The 22,830-nt window shown below is 38.1% G+C and overlaps 1 protein-coding gene across 2 annotated transcripts in view; it reads right to left on the minus strand.

The window, feature by feature from the left end:
* The window catches only part of HS2ST1 (heparan sulfate 2-O-sulfotransferase 1), a 169,887-nt gene that overhangs the window by 20,195 nt on the left and 126,862 nt on the right, over positions 1-22,830 (minus strand). For both annotated transcript variants that reach the window (XM_035018116.1, XM_035018117.1), the window contains exons 2-3: positions 14,502-14,740; positions 5,979-6,064 (exon numbers count right to left, since the gene is read on the minus strand). In XM_035018116.1, coding sequence (XP_034874007.1) covers positions 5,979-6,064; positions 14,502-14,740 — 325 coding nt within the window. The remainder of the gene's footprint in view (positions 1-5,978; positions 6,065-14,501; positions 14,741-22,830) is intronic.

The raw sequence follows: 22,830 nt of genomic DNA on the forward strand, positions 1-22,830 counted from the left end.
AAGAGAAGAGAAGAGAAGAGAAGAGAAGAGAAGAGAAGAGAAGAGAAAAAACCACAGGGTGCCTGGGTGGCTCAGTTGGTTAAGCGTCTGCCTTCGGCTCAGGTCATGATCCCAGGGTCCTGGGATCGAGTCCCACATCGGGCTCCCTGCTTAGCGGGGAGCCTGCCTCTCTCTCTCTCTCTCTGTCTCTTATGAATAAATAAATAAAATCTTAAAAAAAAAAATAGTCTATTAAAAAAAAAAGGAAGAAAGAAAGAAAAAACACAGCTGCTACCTTAACTGAGAGAGCGGAGTCTTGTAATAGGAAGCTACGAGGAGGGGAACGCACAGGATGATGGGGCAATGACTCTAATCTTAAAACTGTGGGATTCCCTGGGAACCCCCTTACCATCTCCATTATTAGCCAGTGACCACCCTAAGTCATTCTCTCGGGAATTACCTCCTTCCCCATCATCTCCCACCACTGCTTCCTCTTTTTTCCTTCCCCCCAAGTCCCTGACATGTGGGACAGACAGCAATTCTTACCAAGTGGCACTAAAAAGGGGATATGGCACTTTACAAAATTCTTTTTGCTGTCTGGAAAATGACTTTCTGGGCATGGCTTTGGGTGGCATTTATATGTATGAAGTATGATTTTAACGAGCTAACATGTAACTCATTCTGAAGATGGATAAGACTATTATTTATATGTTAGTTATGGTTACATAGACATGGAGGCAAGAGATTCTAACAGAAAACAGGCATGATAAAAATAGCACCTGAGCCATTCAGCTCAGCCGGTTAGGAAACAAGCATCCTTTTAGGTTTGTAGGTTTAATTCTTTAGCCAACCAGGTAGTTTTGTACAGGGGGGAAATGTGTTCTACGGTCATGAACTCCACCTTTAAACCTAGCCGGGCATCTGAGCTGTTCCTCAGAAGGGCTCAGATGAAAAAAAGACAATCCATCTTCATCCCCAAAATACAAACTATTATTGACCTATTAGAACATGATCAAGAGGTTAAATAGCAGTGGTGGGAGATGATGGGGAAGGAGGTAATTCCCGAGAGAATGACTTAGGGTGGTCACTGGCTAATAATGGAGATGGTAAGGGGGTTCCCAGGGAATCCCACAATTTTAAGATTGGAGTCATTGCCCCATCATACTTAGTAGGAATCTGCGATGTTCTATAAAGATCAAAAGGCAAAAAATATAATCTGAGCAGCAGATTGGTAAGAAGATATTTTAGAAACCTTATTCTTGCCCCATCAACATATGTGGTAAGACAAAGAAAGGAACATGAACTGGGCACATGTCTTTACAACTACACTCTATATAGTTTGGATAAATGAATAAATGTCGAGAATGGTTAAAAGAACAAGTGCATACTCAGAACATCTGAAAGTAACCTTGTCGTCTAGTTGGACAAAGCCTACATGGAACATGATGAAGCTGCAAGAGGGCTGACTAGCCTTTGGGAAGCACGATGCTTTGTGATTTCTGCTTCATACTAGATTTAACCTCTTTAGGGAAGCAGCAGTCTCACTGGGGACACTGATATCTTATATATATTTATTCTGGACTCTCTTAGCCCTAAAGTTTCATAGAAACTTTCAAATCCCTCCCCATGTGGCAGGTTCCCACGAAAAAAGTTTTGCAGTGTCTTACAGAGTTACTATACAATCCAGCAATTCCGCTTCTATTTGCCCAAGAGAAATGAAGAGGTATGTCCACATAAAATCTATGTGCAAATGTTTTAGTAGCTTTAATCATAATCACCAAAAGCTGGAAACAATCCAAGTATCCACAAACTGGTGGATGGATGAAGACTATGGTGTATCCACACAATGGAATACTAGTCATCCAAGAACTAACTACTGATCGATACATACATTGAATGAATGTCAAAAGCCTTATACTAAGAGAAAGAAGTCAAATCCAAAAGACTTGGTGACCGATTAAATGTACGTGGTAAAGACAGGGGTCCAAGATGACTCTAGTTTCTGGCTTTGATGTCTTTTTTTTTTTAAGAATTTATTTATTTATTTGACAGAGAGAGAGAGAAAGAGGGAGCACAAGCAGGGGGAGCAGCACAGGGAGAGGGAGAAGCAGGCTCCCCGCTGAGCAGGGAGCCCGATGCAGGCTGGATCGCAGGACCCCAGGATCATGACCTGAGCCAAAGGCAGACGCTTAACTGACTGAGCCACCCAGGTGCCCTGTGGCTTCGATGTCGTGATAAAGAAAAATGGGCAAACTTCCCCAAAGGGAATAATGGAGGCAAAGACAGAGTCTTGAGCAATACCTTATTAAGAGTTGGGAATAAGAAGGGCCAGCATGGATTCAGACAGAGAGAAGAAAAACACCAGTAAGACAACGTGGTAACTGAGAGAAGACAGAATTATAAAAGAACATAACACTGCTTTGTGTGAGACATGGAACCTACTGCTTCACATACATTATCATATTTAATCCTCACAACCACCAGGAAGTAGTTACTTTAATTATCTTCACTTCACAAATGAGGAAAACGCAGATCAGAAGTGATGTGGCTGAAACGGCAGAGCCAGTAAGGAACGGGGAGGATTTAACTGCAGACCCGTCTGGTTTTTGGAGACTGCTCCTAAGCAGTCTAGAGGATCAGTGCTGTAGAAAGAGCTGGTGTTAAAAGGTCAATAAAAAGGCAACTCTTGCATATCGCCTGTAATGATTACAATAACTTAAGAAATGTTTCTATAATGTTGTGACATACTTGCTGAAAGCGAGAGAAAATGGTGCAAACTTCAACTGGTTCAGCAGAGAAGTACAAGATAAAAAGGACAATCTCACATAAATCTATAGACTAACAAACTACATTAGGCCTAAAATATTGTCGCTTTATTACTCTCTAGGATATTTCAGACCTACTGAAGCATTCAGTTATGTGTTTCTTGTCCTGACACATCTGCTCTTTACTGATTCACCTCAATTGTTCTGAGAAAGACAAGAGGTGATATGGAGAACCCAGAATGACAGCGACAAAGACCCATACTCATTTCTGGGGACAACCACAAAGATATACACCTGACATGCACCTGAATAAGACTGCTGTATCAAAAATAATTTCCAAATATCTAAGACAGATGCTGACATGTCACCCACAGATAGCTAGATCACAGAAAATCTCAGCAGACTCTGATCGAAACCAGCATTCACACAGTATTCTTTCAGCTCAATATTATTCACTGTAAAGGGAAATGTCACTGAAATAAATGAAAGAGGTGTTCTAATGTTTTTATTTTGTAAAATTTGAAGAAAATCAAAGTGGAGGTAATAGATGCTGCTGGTAAAGAAGGAGTATGAATTTAAAAGGGAGGATGATCTGTAATATTTTCACTGTTTATAATGAAACATAATGAACTGATAACTACAGAAAAAAATGGGGTTTCAGTGAACTCACTGAGGACAAGAACTACAACTTATTTATTCAACTTTATATTGCCTGCACTCTAGGACATTTTGAAAATGTCCAACCTATACAATTTCTTTTAGTGAAAAGTTTTAAATTTATGACATTAATGATATCTATATTATTTTAAAAATTGTGCTGTCCACCAACTGAAATGAAAACAAAAATTGAACACTAAAGAGAGAAATGGAAAAAGGAACTAGGAAATGTGCTAAAACAAACAAACAAACAAAAACGAGAATGAGACTAAAATAAAAAGGACCAAGACAGGACAGGAATACAAACTTGGAACAAGGAGATGTTTTTGTTATTATGCTAAAGTTCTGAATAAAACCAGAAAAATAAAGCTTGGCTTTATTTGGCTTGAACATGGCTTGAACACATATATATAGGCTTACAAATAAAATGTGTGCTTCTTAGTGATCAGTCTAAACCAGAAATCACTTTTTTTTAATTTTCTTTATCTTGCTTCCTGGGTTTCCTGGGATATACTGAGTTTATATGCTGTTTAGGGACTCTTTTAAGGCAACTGAAAATTTCTTGTCCTGACGCATCTGCTCTTTACTGATTCACCTCAATTGTTCTGAGAAAGACAAGAGGTGATTGTCTTAAGTGATTAAACATTTCTTTCACCAAATCCAACTATTTTCTCCTGAAGGCAAGTATTTTAATGGATTCCACAAAGTACCATGGCAGTCAAGAATATGTTTTGAAGAATAAAAGTATTCTAAAAATTGGTGAGGTGATTTTTGTTTCCTCTTCCTTACTCCTTCACGGTCAGTATGCCTGTCAAACTAAAATTTATTTTAAAAGATACTAGTCACATCTACAATAGTTCTTGACTATATACCTCAAAATACATTCTCTCTAGGTGATTTCTTTCAGGCGTTTGTTTTAAATCTTGTAAAAGTCTACTGAAAATTTTCACAATATTTTTCACTTCCAGTAACATGAGACCCATTATGGAAATATTCAAACCTTAAATGTTCATGTTAGTATTTAATAAATGAGATTAATCTTTTCAAGAAACCTTATACTTTTCCAACTGCAAGAACCCCAGCAAACACCAGAGCTTCAAGTACAAGACTTTTGCCAAAAGCAAAAGCACTCAATATATTATTTTAATAACGGAAACCTCAAGTATTAGAAACCAAGCTGTGTGTGGAAAAAATAAATCATTTAGGTGAAAGGGTAACAAACATTCAACTGAAGGATAATGCAGCCCTGAGGGAAAATATGCATATGAATGGAGTTTATGAAATTGGTTCAGTGCCTCTGTAAGGAAAAAATAATTAGTTTATTTTAAAGCTGCCTATAAAATGTTTTCAATATTGCAGTATGAATTATTTACAGAAAAATGTACATCAAACTTTAAAGCTGCCATTTTACTGAAACATCTTGAGTACTGTGGAACTAGAAATAAACATATATTGTTTCATGTATGTAATATCTGGGAGATTCCCCTTTAATTACAAGCTCTTCAAAAAGTTAAGGGTTAGTATCTAAATCAGTAATAATTCATTCAATTCTTTTTCATTTCAAATTTAGGAGGTTAAAATGACTGGGATATCAATTTAATTTTCAAATTTGACACAGAATGCTCTCTAGAGTTGACAAATACATAAGCGTATATTACTTTGAAGTCATGACTGCTAACGAAATGACTGAGGGAACATGTCTGAGCGTAAATCATTTTAAAAATACATTTTAAATATGTCTTTGAAGTTAGTACAGTTATTGGGGAAAAGATTTGGATTTGAGGTTTTACCATAATGCTACTCTATGTGCTACAAAAAACATTCAAATGGATTCACAAAATAACCTATGTTTAGAATATTCCTTTTGCCCAGTTGTCTGAATAGTACTTCAGTGTGGCACAGACTCTAGGGGGAGCCACACAGTGCGTGGATACCATGCGTAGGCCTGTAGTTCTATGAACTTTTCTTGAGAGAATTATGATAGAATCCACGCCCCCCAAAATATGGAAAATCGGAGTTATTTATCTCCAGTTTCAGGCAAATCACTATAAAGAAAAATCACTATTTTTTAAAAAGTCTCTTTTGAACATATCACAACTTTAAAGCGAAAACAAGGTAGCCCAAAAGAAAGTGTACACTTCACTGTCTCTTGGCTGAAAAGCAGAGGCATGGGTAACCAATAACTAGGTGATGGGGTTCTTTGCTTTCTCGGTCCTCAGTCAGTGATATGGTAAGTCAGAATCTGATTGGCCTCTCGGTTAAAACATGGCACTCTCCTAAAATAGTGTCACTTGCTTATACAGATGCATAAACAGAATAAGGATAAATAACTACCTGCATTTAGTCTGCTTTGAATTTCTAAAATTTCTAAAATTAATGTGACAGTAATCAACTTATGAACACTAGAGGGCAGTAAAACATTAGAAGGTGTATTTAAATTACATCTCTAAAAAGTGGCAAAGGCAAGCCAGTACATTTTTTTTTTGAATCAAAATCATAACAACTTAATAAATGTGTTTCTTTTTAGGTTGCTAAAGTACAAAGCATTCTTTAGTGTGTCATTTTGGTACAACTTACTTTGCAAAATCCAAATAAGAAACATGTCCATGATAAAACCCTGGTTTCATCTCTTTCCAGGAGGTTATATTCTTTACAAAGCGTACCTAAAACAGGAGAACACACTCATTACTGAAGTTCAATATAAAGGAAAATGAAATCTGATGATAGTAAAATACTTTCCATTTAGACATTTAAAACAAATCACACAAGTTTGACAATTACAGAGCTTGAAACACAGGTTTCAACTAAGGAGAGCACAGTGTGATCTGTAATTACCAATTCATCACAGAGAGAGCCATTATCACCACACTCAGAAAAGAGTGAGAGAGAACCCTGAAAGAAAAACCCACACAGTGCAATCATTTACAATGCTGCACAGTGAGTAATTCACATGAGTGAGGGGAGGGTGGGTACCAACACACGCCCAAGTCTATTTTTTACTCCCAGAGACATGTTATTCATAAAAACTCATACTTATTAGCGGCTCAACAAATAAAACAAAAAGTAATCCTTAAACCAAAATAATTAAAGAAAAGATGATTATCAGAGGGCTTTAAAGAACAAAGAGCAGATATTGTTAAGTTCATTGATAAAAAAAGATTAATAAAATTAGAGAGGTCTGTTCTTTAAGGAAGGTTCCAAATAGAATGAAAATATCAAAATCAAAATCAGTATCAAAAGACAAATGAAAAAGAAACAGAAAATTAAAATTAAATAACCCAAAAACTGAATCCTTAAAAAAAAGTTCACATGTTGAATATGGAAAGTCCTTATAAACTGCCACTTACTGATAAATTATTTCATATAAGCCTTTGGTTCTGTGAAAATCAATTCCATTATTTCAGCCAAAAATGATGGGGAAATAGAAGGAAAAGAGAACAGGAATGGGAGGTGGTGGTTTAAGGGTACTTAAGGCATATTTAGCAACTCAGCTCTATTTTCCAGAAGCCCAGATTTAATGTGGATGTGATGGTGTGGGAGAAAAATGAGAGGAGACGGCAGATTGAAATCTGGGAAAATGGTGTTCTAGAAGCCACATGTTAGAGAGGATCGATAGTACCAACTTAGAGTACACTGTGGTAAAAGACTCAGGTGAAAATAAGAGTTAGCTATAAACATAAACTTCAAGGATCCTTCTTTCTCCCACCTTCCCTCAAGACAGTCAGGATTAAACTGAACCCTCCTAAGGTCACACTTCATGCAACATGTGTCCTTCACCATCAGGTGTAGAGCCCAGGAAGCTGGATAATGTCTGGACTGCTACAGGGCTTCTCAAACTCAATCACCTGGGACTCTGGTCAAAATGAGATTTGATTCGGTAGGTCTGGAGTGGGGCCCAAGATTCTGCACTTCTAACAAGTCTCCATAGGATGGCAGATCAGTGGACCACGCTGAGAAGCAAGGCTTCAGCATAGGTAAGCCCAGGAGCTACTGCTTGGTTTTATTTACATGAAGCTTGTTATTGTAGTGCTTTGCAAAGGAGTCCCTGAGGTCTATAAAAGCTCTTAGCAAAGATACACTCTCATATTCACTGCTTTCATGATAAGGAAAAAAAAAAAAGTGTACTGAAGTAGAACAGATTTTTAAAGATTGCCTTGTAAGCCACAATATATAAAACCGAAGTGAGGACAGGAGCAGAATGAACCCTGCCTACTCCGTCTCCTTCTACCCACACACAGTGATGCCTAAAGCATACTGGAACTAAAGCATTCCTAGAAACACAGTTTAAAAACAAATGAAATGAGAAAAAGGGTTGTTTCCAGTTGGGACTCAGGGAAGAGTTGAGTGATGGGGGAGAACAGAACAAGGCATGAAATCTTCCACTGCTGTCACCAACCTCAAGCTCTCTTGTTTACAGAATCAGCATTTTAGAGGTGGAAGGGATTTAGGATATCCTGTACTCTTATTTTATAGATTAAAAGGAAGCTCAAGAACCACATACCTTGGATTTTAGTCCACTCATCCTTCTATACCACAAGCTAATTTCCTTAATTTATTATTGTTCAGTTGAAGCAAAGTGGAAAAAAACCCAGAAGGATGTGAAAAGAAAGGTGAGTAGCATTTGTATCATGATTTTGATCAACAAACTGGGGCACTGAGAATTTTAGGTTTTATCTATCCACTGCAGAGGAAACCCCTCAGATCTAGTCATTCGAAACTTATCACAAGATCTAAAAGCTCTGTAGATACAGCTCTCAAAACTGTTTTCCTCATCACATTCATTATAACCTCCACGTCCAATCCATCCACCCTGTTCACTACCCTTGTATTGGACAACCATTTTTGCAACAATGACCGCTGACTTATTCTTGCCTTTTTACTATTTTGGGTAACCTTGGGGGTTGCTGAACACTGCTAGTCAAAACTGAGAGACCTGGTTTAAATGTCTATATAGGACTTCGCATTTTATTTTCTAAATTCATTACGAGGTAAACTCACATGGGTTATTATTGCTTTTAAATTCTCTACCCTATTACTGTTAAAGTCTCTCAAAACACACAGAATCTTTCTCTAATCTCCAACTACGAGAATACTGAAGGCACATATGCATATATGTGCATTTGTTTTTTTCTTTCATCTCATCAACATTTAAGGCAATGTGTTAAAGTCTCATTAATAAAGCTGTGGCTGATTTACAATTTGCAATAATCAAAAGATGCTGAGCTGAGACTGACCTTCCCTTTACAAAAAAGAAAAAAGTGCTAAGCAAACAAATGATGTCAATAGGTTCAAGTAGTGGTTCAGACTAATTTGGAGAACAGGCGGAGGGAGCATTTAGAAGTGTCATTTACAGGGGTGCCTGGGTGGCTCAGATGGTTAAGTGTCTGCCTTCGGCTCAGGTCATGATCTCAGGGTCTTGGGATCGAGCCCTGCGTCGGGCTCCCTACTCAGCTGGAAGCCTGCTCCTCTCTCTCCCTCTACTACTCCTCCCTGCTTGTACTCTCTCATTCTCTCTGTCGAATAAATAAATAAAATCTTTAAAAAAAAAAAAAGTGTCATTTACATACTGCTGAAATTCTATAACCATCCTTTGACCCCCTTTGAAGAGCAACCTTTTTAAAAGGTTTCCTTTTTGGGGTTCCTGGGTTGCTTAGCTGGGTTGTTAAGCAGCTGACTCTTGATTTCAGCTCAGATCACAATCTCAGGGTCATGAGATGAGCCCAGGGTCTGGCGCAACGCTCAGCGGGCAGTCTGTTTCCGCTCCCCCCTCATGCCCCACCCCCCTAAAATAAACAAACAAATAAAAAGTTTCCTTTTCAAAGTCTGAATTTAGCCATTTCTCCTTTTAGCCATGTTAGCTGATTCCCTCAGAGTGCCCCCTGCAGAGTTCTCCCTGCCTCTCCTCCCTCCATCCCCATTCTCGCCCTTTCATCAGTCAGCCCTACTCTAATTCCTGCTCTCCGATTTTCTGCCCTCTCACCTCTCCTGCACCACTCGCCTAGTCTTCCGGCTTATCTTCGGGTTTTCCACTGCAGTGGGGCATCCTGCTCAAGACCTCGAGATAAGGCTCTGGAATAGAGAGGAGTGAGTGGAAGTGGAGATTAGGTGAGCACACTTGCACGCCATTCACTGTATGGACTCTCACCGACTACATTTGGCACTAGTGAAAGGGAAAGTGGTAGGTGAAAGGAGCAAAGCATAATAGTGGCAAATGGATTTAAGGAGACAGAAGACACTGAACACAGTGGCTCGGGGAGAAGAAATAAAGTCACTGTAGTGAACTTATTCAAAGAGTATTTCCATACTCTGATTGAAATAGGCTATCAAGGACTTTTCAGAAGTAGTTGTTAGATATACTACATGAAAAGAGATGTTTTTATAGCTAGCCTGGAGCAGATCCGAAACTGTGATTTCTGTCAGATTTTATAACTCAAGCAGAGTCAGGCTAGCAAGTCATCAAAGGAGACCTTTAGGGAAAATACAAGCGATGTAGGGATTGGTGCTGTGATTTATCTGTTAGTAGACTCAGACCTGAACCAGTGCGACAGAAAAAAGCTAAGAAAGCACCATAACAGTGTACCTAGACGTACATTTCTAATAAGATTCGTCTCAACATTAATTATCTGAAAGAACTTGCTTTCACTATCTATAAGTAGGAATGTCATCCTGACAATCCTGGCCAAATTCCAGCTTTGTAATTACTATCTAGTGAATGAATACTACTATTAACTTGGGTAATTACTATATACCAAACTCCTACTCATGCCTATACTTAAAATAAACATCCACTGTACAGCTCTGGGTAGTTTTATGAGACTAGAGAGGAAGTTTTCTACACAAAAAGGAAAAGTGAATAACAATTGGATAAAATACAAGAAAGGTTCAGCAGCAATAGAACATATTTCACCCAAGTCCAGAACTGTATTGTTCAGTCCTTTTTGCAGAAGGGTGGGTGTGTCCCAAATCACTTGAGGTAAGGGGAGAACATATTACCATCAATCAGAGGGGCTCATTCTGCCAGTAATTATCATCACTGGCATTGTGCTCATTTAAGAACTACTTTCAGAACCTAATTCCATTCATTTGTTCTCTCATTCATTCATTCATTCAACAAAAAATTTATGGAGCATATGTACTATGTCTCAGACACCATTCTAAACACAAGGAATACAGTGGTGAATAATATGATGAACAAGGTTCCTGCCTTTTAGGAGCTTATACGGAGGAAAAGACCAATAGGAAACAAATAAATCAGTAACAGGAAAGATACAGAAAGAATGATGGTGCACAGTAACTTGGAAGAAGTATTTAATATATAGGATAGACAAGTAAGGTTTTCCTGAGAGGATGTTAAAAGGATAACATGAAGACAATAGTGAGAAACCAGGAGAAGTGTATTCCAAGACATAATGTTAAGTGCAGAGGCCTTGAAATGGGAAAGGCTTGGTACATTCAATGAACCAACAGGCCAATGTGGCTAGTAAACAAGAGGATGGAGTAATGGACAAGGACTAGATTTAAAAGGGCCTGGTGGCCAAGGTAAGGAATATGGATTTTGATGGGGAGGTTGGAATATGAATTTAAAGACAAGTACTTCATCATCCTAGGAAGACTATAATATGCATCTTCTCATAACCCATTGAGAACTAGGTTCTAGATCTTTGCTACTCAAACTGTGGTTCAAGGACCAGAAGAATCAGTTTTGGCATCAGGTTCCATCTTAGTCCTTCCGAATCAGAATCTGTACTTTAACTGATGATTGATACACACATTACCAGTTAGGAAGCACTCATCTAAAGTGATGCTCTGAAATATCAGTATCTGCAACTAACATCAAATCATGGGCTCTAATGCAAAAGACCAGAAGGTGCCCTAACAGTGAATTAAAAGAAAAAAATTACTATGTTGTAATGTAATGTAATGTAACAGAGAATGCAAATTCTGGAATACTTCCAGTGCTTAGAAAGGGGTTAAATATGATCACAAACCTAAACAGATGAAGAGCAGAAAAGAATTAAGAAAGATCCTAAAAGACCCTGCCACTTAACAACTATCTGACAGTTACTTTAAAGACAAGATGTTCTCTACAACAGACATTTTCATGATAGCAGAGTAAACTTCATTTTCTAACTACAGGAGCTAACTAATCACCTGTCTCCTGACAATCCCTGCCTATTCACTGAGTAAAGCACACCTCACAGATATACCTCCCATGACTGAGTCTGTCTCCTTCTCATTGCTTACTCTTCCCATGCCTCATACTCTCAAATGCTTATCTTTTCATTTCCTTGTTCTAACTTTTCCTCTTATTTTATTCCAATTTCTGAATTGTGAAAGATCTCTGAACTGCAGAAAAGTTGAAAGAATAATATGGTGAACATCTGTATACCCATTCACTAAGATTCACTAACTTCACATTTTGCCATTTTTTGCTTCTCTCTTTGTTCTCTCCATATGCACACACACGCTTTTTTCTGAACCATTTGAAAACAAGTAGCAGACATTTTCGATCAAGGATCCAATTACAAATCGCACATTACATTTGGTTTTCATAACTCTTAGTCTCCTCACCTCACCTTGTTTGGTTGTCATGATGCTGATACTTTACAGGAGTTCAGGACAATTATTCTGGAGAATGCTCTAACAAGATGGATTTGCCTGTTTGTTCAAGATTAGGTCTGGATTAAACATTCTGGTGAGAAACATTTTGGATTAAATAATTTGGTAAGAATACCATAAAATGATGTTTTCTTTAAATAATCTTCATAGTTCCTACATCTATGCTTTATGTTCCAAGTAAATTACAAGTAAGCTTCTTGAAAGATGTGGCCTTGCTTTTTATTTCTTTAAGAATGTAGCACCAGGGACGCCTGGGTGGCTCCACTGGTTAAGCATCTGCCTTCGGCTCAGGTCATGATCCCAGGGTCCCCTCTGACCCCCTCTCGTGCTCTCTCTAATAAATAAAATATTAAAAAAAAAAAAAAAGAATGTAGCACCGTCTCTGTATATATTACATACTCAATAAATAAATGAAAACATGAGAGCAGAGTTCACAACTATTCCTAAGGATGGCAGAATATGCAGAGATAGCTATTATCCACTCAACAGTTTCATACCTGACTCAAAATATTTGGACTTTGCCTCTAAAATCTGAGAATAATTAAGCATGTGAACAGTTTAGCACAGTGCCTAGTACAGTATGTACAAAATACATCCAGGAAAGAGCTGGAGCTAGAGACTATTTCTCTACTCTGTCCCACACAAATATGTTGTAAGTGCTGCTCATTATGTAATCCAACTGCTTTTAAGATAGCGTTTATGCTTCTCTTCTAATGGGTTTTTTTTTTCCCTATATATAACTAACAAGCTATTGAAAGAAAAACAGAAGTTTTATCTCATCCAAATGCAACTGGGAAAATGTATCACTACATGATGCTTGTAAATGTCATATGTGGAGAGCTTCCAGAGACTCTTATTTCATGAAAAAAAAAATGGCCAATATCACTGTCAGACATCTTATAGCTGCCACACAACTTTGTAATGCTGGACACAAAATAAGCAAGGTAACTTTATATTTTCTGAAAAAAATACTACTGAATAAATCTAAAATTACTATGTGAATATTAAGAGATGTTCCTTTTAAACCAAGATGTATTTTGAAAAGCAATCAAGCAAAGAAATTTAACATCCACCACACACTATGTAAAAATGGATTATTTAGGATACTTGCCCCTTGAGATATACAATATTACATAATGAATAGTTTTTATGACCCACTTAGCTAAATAAGCTCATGTTTCTTCTCATTTACAGAAGAGTTATTTAGTTTGGCTGCTGGATGTAGATTTTTGGTTTTATGAAAAAGAGTAATTGAGGATACTGCAGAGAGCCAAGGATTATATGGGCAGATGATATACCATATACTATTAGCCTTTACAAACAGCTAAGAAAGCAAACCTTAACCTTATGTATCAGTGTTACTCTCTTGCTGCAGGATAAGGATTATAAGTTTGCTTAAGAGTAGGATAAGAGTCAGTTCTGTAATAAACAAGTTCAGCTGTTTTCAAACAGATAAATACATTCTTAACTGTATGACTATCACAAAACCTAGGCTACCTTAACATGATATTTAATTCTACATAGTATTTTCAAATATTATCTTTTCTCCTCATAGGCCCCAATTCCCATTCCCTTCAATATTTACAGAGAATTCTATTTATTTATAATTATAGTGAGAACGCCAGGTGTGGAGAAAATGTGTGCTACTATTGCTAAAGAGATATATGATTTTATTTCATGAGATAATTTCCTCTACTTTTCTTAAGACTATTTCATATCTATCCATTTGTTTATCTAAAGTTTCTTGACAATTTAAAGGCAAGGTTATGTTAAAAATATAAGCCACAATTCCCGTTCTCCAGGAGTTTATAGCTAATATTATATAAATTACTAGTAAAGATAAGATGAAGTTTAGGAGGCTAGTCACAAAACTGAGCGATACAGAACACAGGTATTCATTAAATAAAGATTTCTTTATCATAAAATGAGACAACAGAATGATTTTTGTTGCAAGGTATCTTGCTAAAAATATTTCATATTTTTAAAAGGATACCATACTAAAGAGCATCATTTTCTCTTCAAAAATTCAAGCTTTTAATAAGTTCATTAATTTGTAAAATATTTAAATACATATAATATGCAAGGAAATATACCAAATACTGTGAAAAATGCAAAATTATAGAGAAGTTTGTTTGGGGGGGGGGGGCACCTGGATGACTCAGTCAATTAAGCATCTGCTTCGGCTCAGGTCATGATCCCAGGATCCTGGGATCAAGTCCCACGGCTGGCTCTCTGCTCAGCAGGGAGCCTGCTTCTCCCTCTCCCTCTGCGCCCCCCGTCCCCAACTCATGCACGCTCTCTCTCTCTCTCTCTCAAATAAATAAAATCTTAAAAAAAAAAGTTTGTTTGGTCCTGTCCCCCAAGAGACTTACAATTCATTAGGGTCAGTACACATACCCCTTAAAATGCTTTTTCCTCTTGAGATACAAAATATGAATGAGAAAGTGTCAGAAAACATTTACTTATCCCCTACGTGTTTACCTGGTCTTGTAGTGACATCACTGGATTATTTTTGGTAGTGTTGATGTGAAGAACATGGTATTTATTCTTTGCACACAGGTCATAGGCAATATTGGTAAAGGAGGTGCTTGCAGTTTTGGGGACTCTGTTATAAATGATCACCATGTCCTCTTCCTCATCCAGCGCTGCCTCTTGCCGAGGACCATCCATTGTATGTCGCTGCTCAATTTCTCGAACTTCATGTCTTGCAATAGCCCTTTCTGCAAAGAAAAACAGTTATGAGTTCATTTTAAAGACAATGAAAATAATTTCCAATTCCTCGAACATAATTTTCCTATTCAAGAAATGAGTAAGAGCACTTGAAATGTTTTGAAGACCGAACATTCAGAATTACTCTTTGAAATATAATACACGTGCATATACAGAACAACATAATAAACAGTCATCAAGTTTAGAATACCACAGACCGGAGACCGATGTAGTTCAAAAGTCACGCTACGTTCTTTTTTTTTTTAGATTTTTTAAAAAATATTTTATTTTATTATTTATTTGACAGAGAGAGAGAGAGCAAGCACGAGCAGGGGGAGCGAGAGGCAAAGGGAGAGGGAGAAGCAGACTCCCCAAGGACCAGAGAGCCCGACGCAGGGCTCAATCCCAGGACCCTGGGATCATGACCTGAGCCAAAGGCAGACACTTAACCAACTGAGCCACCCAAGGCGTCCCACACTACATTCTAATAGAATTTCTACAGCCTGAATTAACTCTCAAACACACAAAGACAGATTGCATGGAATACTAAACTTCACGGTAAAAAGTACATTTAGAAAATAAGTCATTTAGAATTTAAGCAAAGATTCTGAAATTTATACTTAGGATTTAATTACTCCCTCGTTTATCAAAAGGTAGCAGGGCAATGGTTATTTATAAATGCTGGAGTGATTTTAAGTAACAAGAGTAGAAACTATACCATTACAAATCCTTTTTCTTTTTGGTGTTGCAAGTCTTGGCTGTGTTTTGTTTTGTTTTTTAAGATTTCATTTATCTGTCAGAGAGAGAGAGAGAGAGCACGCATACAAGCAGGGGGAGTTGCAGGAAGAGGGAGAAGCAGGCTCCCTGCTGAGCAAGGAGCCCTATGTGGGACTCGATCTAAGGACCACAGGGTCATGACCTGAGCTGAAGGCAGACGCTTAACTGGCTGAGCCACCCAGGTGTACCAGTCCTGGCTATGTTTACTCCTTAAATTCTGTGGTTCATCTAACTCAAATCACTACCATGCAGTTTGAAAAGCAGTTAGCATTTTGCATCCTATTACTATTATTCTCTATTTAATATAAGCTTTAGCTTTGAATGTTTTTTAGAATAAGGAAGCAAGAGAGGGGGAAGAGAGAAATGAGGGGATAAAAACCTCTAACACGATTACAATTACCTTGCACAGAGACACATACCGTGCACCCTCCTACCACCAGATCTTTGTGCAGCTCTCTCACACTCTTCCATTTCTCCTGTACCCTAATGCTGCCTGGTGAATTCCTCAACCTCCACATGAAATGTCATCACTGCTCAAAGGGGAAGTATTATCTGATCTCCCTAACTAGGTAGAATCACACACACAATGCATGCATATGTCCCACATACCACAAGTCTCATAATAGCAATTTTTAAATATTGTATGTGTTATTAGTATCTGTCTACCATAAACCATGACTTAATACAATGACATGAAAAAGCAATGAGGTATAATTACAGTAACAAGCGCAGGCTTTAAATATTGTCAAACCATGAATCTTATATTTTGGTTCAGAAGATATATGGTCACCACATTATAAAAATACACTCTGAGCTGAGGGTTCACATTCACAAGACTAGAATAAAAGTTCCAGGCCTGTGGGCTTTCCAAAACAGGAGGAGTAGTGCATATATTTATCTATATGTATATGCATATATGTTTCCTTTTTTTTTTTCTTCCCCTTGGGAGAGTTGGACGAGAATGTGCAGAGAAGGAAATGAGCTTAATGTTGAACACACTGTTGGGTTGCCTGGGATATCCAGGAGATGTTATGTAGATAATTGGGCACATAGGTCAAGAGTTGAGAATAAACATTCAAGTAGAAGATATCTGGGAAAACCATGGAAATGAATGCAACTGCCTAGATAATCTAGAATATGTAGCATGGGAAAGAGACTCTGGGACAGAATCTCAGGAAATACCAAAATTTAAGTAGCAAGTAGAGATAATCTATAGAAGGAGGCTAAGAAGAAAGAGAAAGGAAGCAGGGCAGACTTAAGAATCACATGCTACATGATAGAAAGCATAATACTTTTCAAATGGACAGTGCTTTCCAAATGGACCTATAAATCAAGGTAATATATGAGGTTACAAGCATCTACATAAGATCTGGAAGCTATCTCAGGTTGAGAACCTACATACATTATTATATTCAATAATTTTTAAGGACTCTTATCTCCCAAACAACCTCAAACTGTCATCAGATCCAAAACTATTACAATATTGTTAGGTACATACACCATCCTCTTTCCACAGAGGGAAATAAAACAGTTCCGCTGTCATTCAAGGGCTGACAGAAGCGTGAGAGGTCTCCTCTAGCAGCCCAGACGTGCAACAAACTGCCTTTAAAAGATTCACCTACGAGCAACAATGCTGACTTTAACTGGTTTTTCTTAAATCAAGTACTTGGAAAAGAAGACTTCATGTGTTATTTCATATACGGGTACCCCTTTTACCTATAGAATACTTAATGACTAAAGAAAATCTGCAACATTAATAGTATTTATAATTATCTACTTAATAAAATTTTATATGCCCAACAAATTGGGAAAATCAGCTACTAAATTAAAAAAAAATTTTTTTTAAAGATTTTATTTACTTATTTGACAGAGAGAGAACAAACAAGCAGGGGGAGCAGCAGGGAGAGGAAGAGGGAGAGGCAGACTCTTCGCTGAGCAGGATGCCCCATGTGGGGCTCGATCCCAGGACCCTGGGATCAGGACCTGAGTCGAAGGCAGACATTTAACCAACTGAGCCACCCAGGCGCCCCTTAAAAATATTTTTAAAAAGAAGTGATCATTTAGTCTGTGGATTCTTAAAATTTTTTTGTAGTGATAAAACTCTAGCCAGACCATGTCACATGTTGTAAAAATTAATCACAGTTCTTGGTTCATCATGGTATTAAATTATATTCAGTATATATTAAAACAATTTAAAAAGACTTCTATGCAACAGTGCAAATATGGGAGTCAATACTTTCCTCATTCAGTAACATATTTATATGCATTTTCTATTTTTCAAGTGTTTTTACTTTGCTTTAACAAACAGGATAATTATTAACATAGTGTCATGCCTAAAACTACATAAAAAGATAAAAACAGTGGAATGTCAAGAGCATTTTTGTTAGGAATATTTGTTTATTACATCAAGTCTCGGGGCGCCTGGGTGGCTCAGTCAGTTAAGTGTCCGACCCTTGATTTCGGTTCAGGTCATGATCTCAGGGTCCTGAGGTGGAGCCCCGAGTTGGGCTCCATGCTCAGCGGGGAGTCTGCTTGAGATTCTCTCTCTCCCTCCCCCTGTTCATGCTTTCTCTTTTCTCTAAAATAAATAAATAAATCTTATTAAAAAAATCAAGTCTCGCTTAGTTGAATAATAGTAATAACTGCTGAGGGTAAAATACTATCTCTTTCCACCTGTGACAAATGTGAAATCAGTAAGGGTGTTTGCAGTATAGCCATATTCTTTACTTACCAGGTATTTGACAGTTCCAATTCTTTTTTATCAAAGATGCTCTACATCTAGTTAGTACAGCTTCTTCCGAGATCTCTTAAATCAATGGGGAAGCTTTATTAGTTACAGCACATTTGTAGTGCACTTAGAGAATGTAGGCAGGAACTTAAAATACTTACGATGCTTTCTGAAGTAATGCTTTTCTTCATGTTTGAGTAATGAATTATAAAGAATCTGCTACGCAAGCTATTTCAGAACCACCACAAAACGGGTAGCCTACAAACAACATGGGGTGCGATCCGAGAGTCATGAAATTACAGGCAAGCCAGGCACCAGTGGCACGAACGTGCACAACACTGAAGACAGACACTGAACTCCACGGCGATTCTAGTTCTTCTAGGCTCCTGCACAGGGTGGCATATATCTCAGCTCAGTGAAACCTTTCCTTGTGGCAAATTATCAACAAACTCAAGTCTTTTAAAAGACCATTCATAACAGCAGTAATTACCTATTTCTGCATTGGCAGGGCATTAAAGGCCTTATTTAGGGCCAGAATGTAATGATCAAGCTAAATATAAAACATTGCACTAAATACACCAAACCAGATCCTGCACAGCATTAAAGTCACAAAGATGTATCAGACTACAGAAAAACAAAAGAAAACAGAAGTGAAGATTTTTTTTTTAAATCACAACACATCTTTTAATGACAATTTTTTTTAACATTAAGATTATTGTTTTGGGGAACACCTTTTCTCCTTGAACATGTTATTAAATGTTCAATGTACTAAATAATTTAACTTATACATTTATAGAGAAATAAGAGAAGTAAGTTTTGTGTTTTATATAAATTAAAGGACCCATGCATATATAACCCTCTCCCCCTGCCACAGCTCAATTTTAAAATGGTCTCAGCAGAAAATAAATACTTCACAAATGTCCAAAATGTGTAGTATATCTCTGTATTGTGGATAACAGATTAGGACTTAAGGGAGAAAAGAAATAACAGAAGGAAAGAGCAATACATTGCCTTGTTTTCAAATCTGAAACTTCTGCATGTTAAAGTAAAAAATATATAGTTAGAATACATGGGGTGCCTGGGTGGCTCAGTCATTAAGCGTCTGCCTTTGGCTCAGGGGATCGAACCCCGCATCGGGCTCCCTGCTCGGTGGGAAGCCTGCTTCCCCCTCTCCCACTCCCCCTGCTTGTGTTCCTGCTCTCGCTGTGTCTCTGTCAAATAAATAAATAAAATTAAATCTTTAAAAAAAAAAGAATACAAGTAAATACGTAATAAATAAAAGGTAAGGAATACTAAGAAAAAAATTACCAGATTTTAGTATTTACAATTATAAGAAAAACACAGAAATGGGCAAGACACTATTAATACTTCAGGAGATAATAAGCTGAGATGGTTCATAAGAGATTTAAACCATATATGCATGACAGGGCAGAGCAAAAGTATTAGTGGCATCATGACTTTTTGGGTCATAAGAGTATGATAAAAACTATGGACCCTTTCTCCAGAAAGACTGACTTGGGCATTTCAAGGAGGGGGCTCTGTGACCCCAGATTAACTACTTAAAAAAAAAAAAAAAGCTCCAAGGACAACAAACCTAACAGTAAATTGCCTTAAGGCAGAGTATAGATAATTATAAAAATAGGTTACTCATTAGTAAGGACTGTAGGCAAAGAGAAATCACTGAGGAAAGCAGCAGTGTCCACCTGAGAAATGTCTATGGGTAAGGATGCCCTGGCACAAAACTTGACCTGTCTGGGCAATGCAAGTATGCCTGTTGCACAGCTAGATAAACTGGGCTCTAACAGCTTGCTGCCATCAAATATCCGAATTAAAGTGGATCCTCAGCATTGTCTAGGGATTAACCCTGAACTGTGTAAATCCCCAACCCTGTTATGAAGTATAATTTATTCCCCAAATATGTATACACTATGTAAAGTAGGAAGGGACAAAGTTGCACCAAAAGAAAGTTATTATGAAGCTATTTAACTGATTCTTTCTTCAGCACCACTTGCTGTGAATGTACTATCTAACCAAACCACCATGGGGCGCCTGGGTGGCTCAGTTAAGCGTCTGCTTTCGGCTCAGGTTGTGATCCCAGTGTCCTGGGATCGAGCCCGCATGGGCTCCCTGCTCGGCGGGAAGCCTGCTTCTCCCTCTCCTACTCCCCGCTGCTTGTGTTTCCCTCTCTCGCTGTGCCTCTATCTGTCAAATAAATAAAATCATTAAACAAACAAACAAAAAACACCACCACCTGATCCTCACGGACATAGTACTTGGCAATCACTATAAATTAAATATGGCTGTCTCGTTGTATACATCATTTTCTTAAGAATATTTTCAGCCTGTATCAGTCTTCTTGAACTCAACCACCACGGGGACTGACAAAATAAATTTCTACAAGAAAGGCTGAAGGCTGGACACTGAACACTGGCCAGTGCTTTCTTGTGTGGTTTCCAGGCAGTCAACAAAGGGTGCCTGAGCTATCATTAAAAGTTATGTCTAAGTGGATCATCCTGTACAAAAAAAAAAAAAAAAAAAGAGCTGATAGCACCTTTCACTTCAAGGGAGATGGAGTAGACCAATGTTTTGCTATTCTTTCCACTATGGACAACGAAAAACCCTGGATGTTATAAGACAAGCACAAGACTAGAAGGTAGGAGAGAAGGCAGCCGGCCAACTAGCTAGGGTTCTTGGGACTCAGGAACGACAAAGTGGCAAGTTCCCGTCACATATCCCAGCTCTGGAGCAGTAGTGGCTGGCAGCCCAGAAATGGGCACACACAGGAAGAACCCAAACAATAGCCTATTCTCTAGCCAAAGGACCAAGGGAGTGACAGCAAAGCAAGACTGAAAACTCTTAGACAAGGACAGCTCTAGTCAAACCCTACAGAAAAAACTGGTCTCCTCTCCACCCTCACAGGACAAGTAGGCAGCCCAGACTTCTACCCTCACAAGGTTGTAATGAGGTACTCAATGTCCCTGATAGGGTGGTGTCAAAGAAGACCAAGCAGGGAGCCAGGACTTTCATCCCAGGCAGCAGGTATCAAGCCACCTCTACAGTGTCAGGGAGACCATGCAAACACACCTACTTCCACAGGGCAGTGATGTGGGGCCCCTACCTCTCCCCTTCTTGGCAGGGTTAGAGGAGACAGGTGGAGAGTCAGGACTTGCACCGTCCTCCAGTATGCTAAAGCCACTCCGACCTCTGCCCAGCAGTAAGAACGAGTCCACCAGCCATTGACAGCGGCTGATAGAGAACCTGGACTTCCAGTTCCACTTGGAAGTAAAAAAGGAGCACCCCTCCCCTTGCCAGAGCAGCGTCAGAAAAAGTCAACTGAAACAGATTTATATACTATCCAGAGTCACATCAGAATACAAAAATGTCCAAGTTTCAATCAAATACTACTCAACATATCAAGAACCAGGAAGATCTCAAACCCAATGAACAGAGACAATCAAGAAACAACAACATTCAGAAGACAGAGATGTTAGAATTATTAAAGATTTAAAGTGGTCATGATAAAAATGCTTTCATGAACAATTATGAACAAGCTTGAAACAAATGAATAAACAGAAAGCCTCAGCAAATAGGCTCAGTAATAAAAAAGTATATAAAAAGGACTTAAATGGAAATGTCCAGAACTCAAAATTAAAATAATCAAAATAAAAAACTGAATAGGCTCAACAGCAGAATGGTAGGTAAGAAAGGAGAAAAGTTTCATAAACTGGAAGACAGAACAAAAGAAATTACCCAATAGCAGTAACAGTGAGAAAATATGTTGCAAACAACAATAACAGAGCCTGAGGGAACTGTGGGATATAACAAAAGATCTATGTATTTGAGAGAGAGAGAGCACACAAGCGGGGGTAAGGGGCAGATGGAGAGAGAGAATCCCAAGCAGACTCCATGCTGAGCATGGAGCCCAACGCAGGTCACGATCTTACAACCCTGAGATTATGACCTGAGCAGAAACCAAGAGTTGGATACTTAACCAACTGAGCCACCCAGGCACCCCTCTGTCACAGAGTCTTGAAATGAGAGGAGAAAGAAGGCAGGGTTATAATAGTACTGAAAGAATTCACAGCTGAAAACATGACATTCTGACAAGAGACCTAAACATAAAGGTTCAAAATATTGGGCAAACTCCAAACAAGATAAACCAAAGATATCCCATAATAGGACACATCATAATTAAACTTCTGAAAAATAAAGACAAAGAAAAAAATCTTGTAAGTAGCCAGAGCACATGAAGCCTTAACTATAGGAGAAAACTGGAATAGTAGAATAACAGCATGAAGTGGCACAATGTTTCTCAAGTGCTGAAACAAAAAGATCCTATACCCAGAGAAAATAATCTTCAGGAATGAAAAAGATAAATGAGATAGTTTCATCTGAAAGAAAACTAAGCGAATTTACCACCAGTAGATCTACCTTAAAAGTTAGCTAAAGAAAGTTATCTAAACATTGTGTGATGTGGTTCTAAATATATACAGAGGAAGTATTTAAGACAATTATATTGTAAATGACAGATAGTACAGGGATGTAAAAGGCGGTAAGGTATCTATACTTCACTTGAATTGGTAAAATTATGACACC

The sequence above is a fragment of the Mirounga leonina genome, unplaced genomic scaffold (genome assembly GCF_011800145.1).
Source record: "Mirounga leonina isolate KUSES-001 unplaced genomic scaffold, KU_Mleo_1.0 Mir_173, whole genome shotgun sequence".
NCBI classification, from domain to species: Eukaryota; Metazoa; Chordata; class Mammalia; order Carnivora; family Phocidae; genus Mirounga; species Mirounga leonina.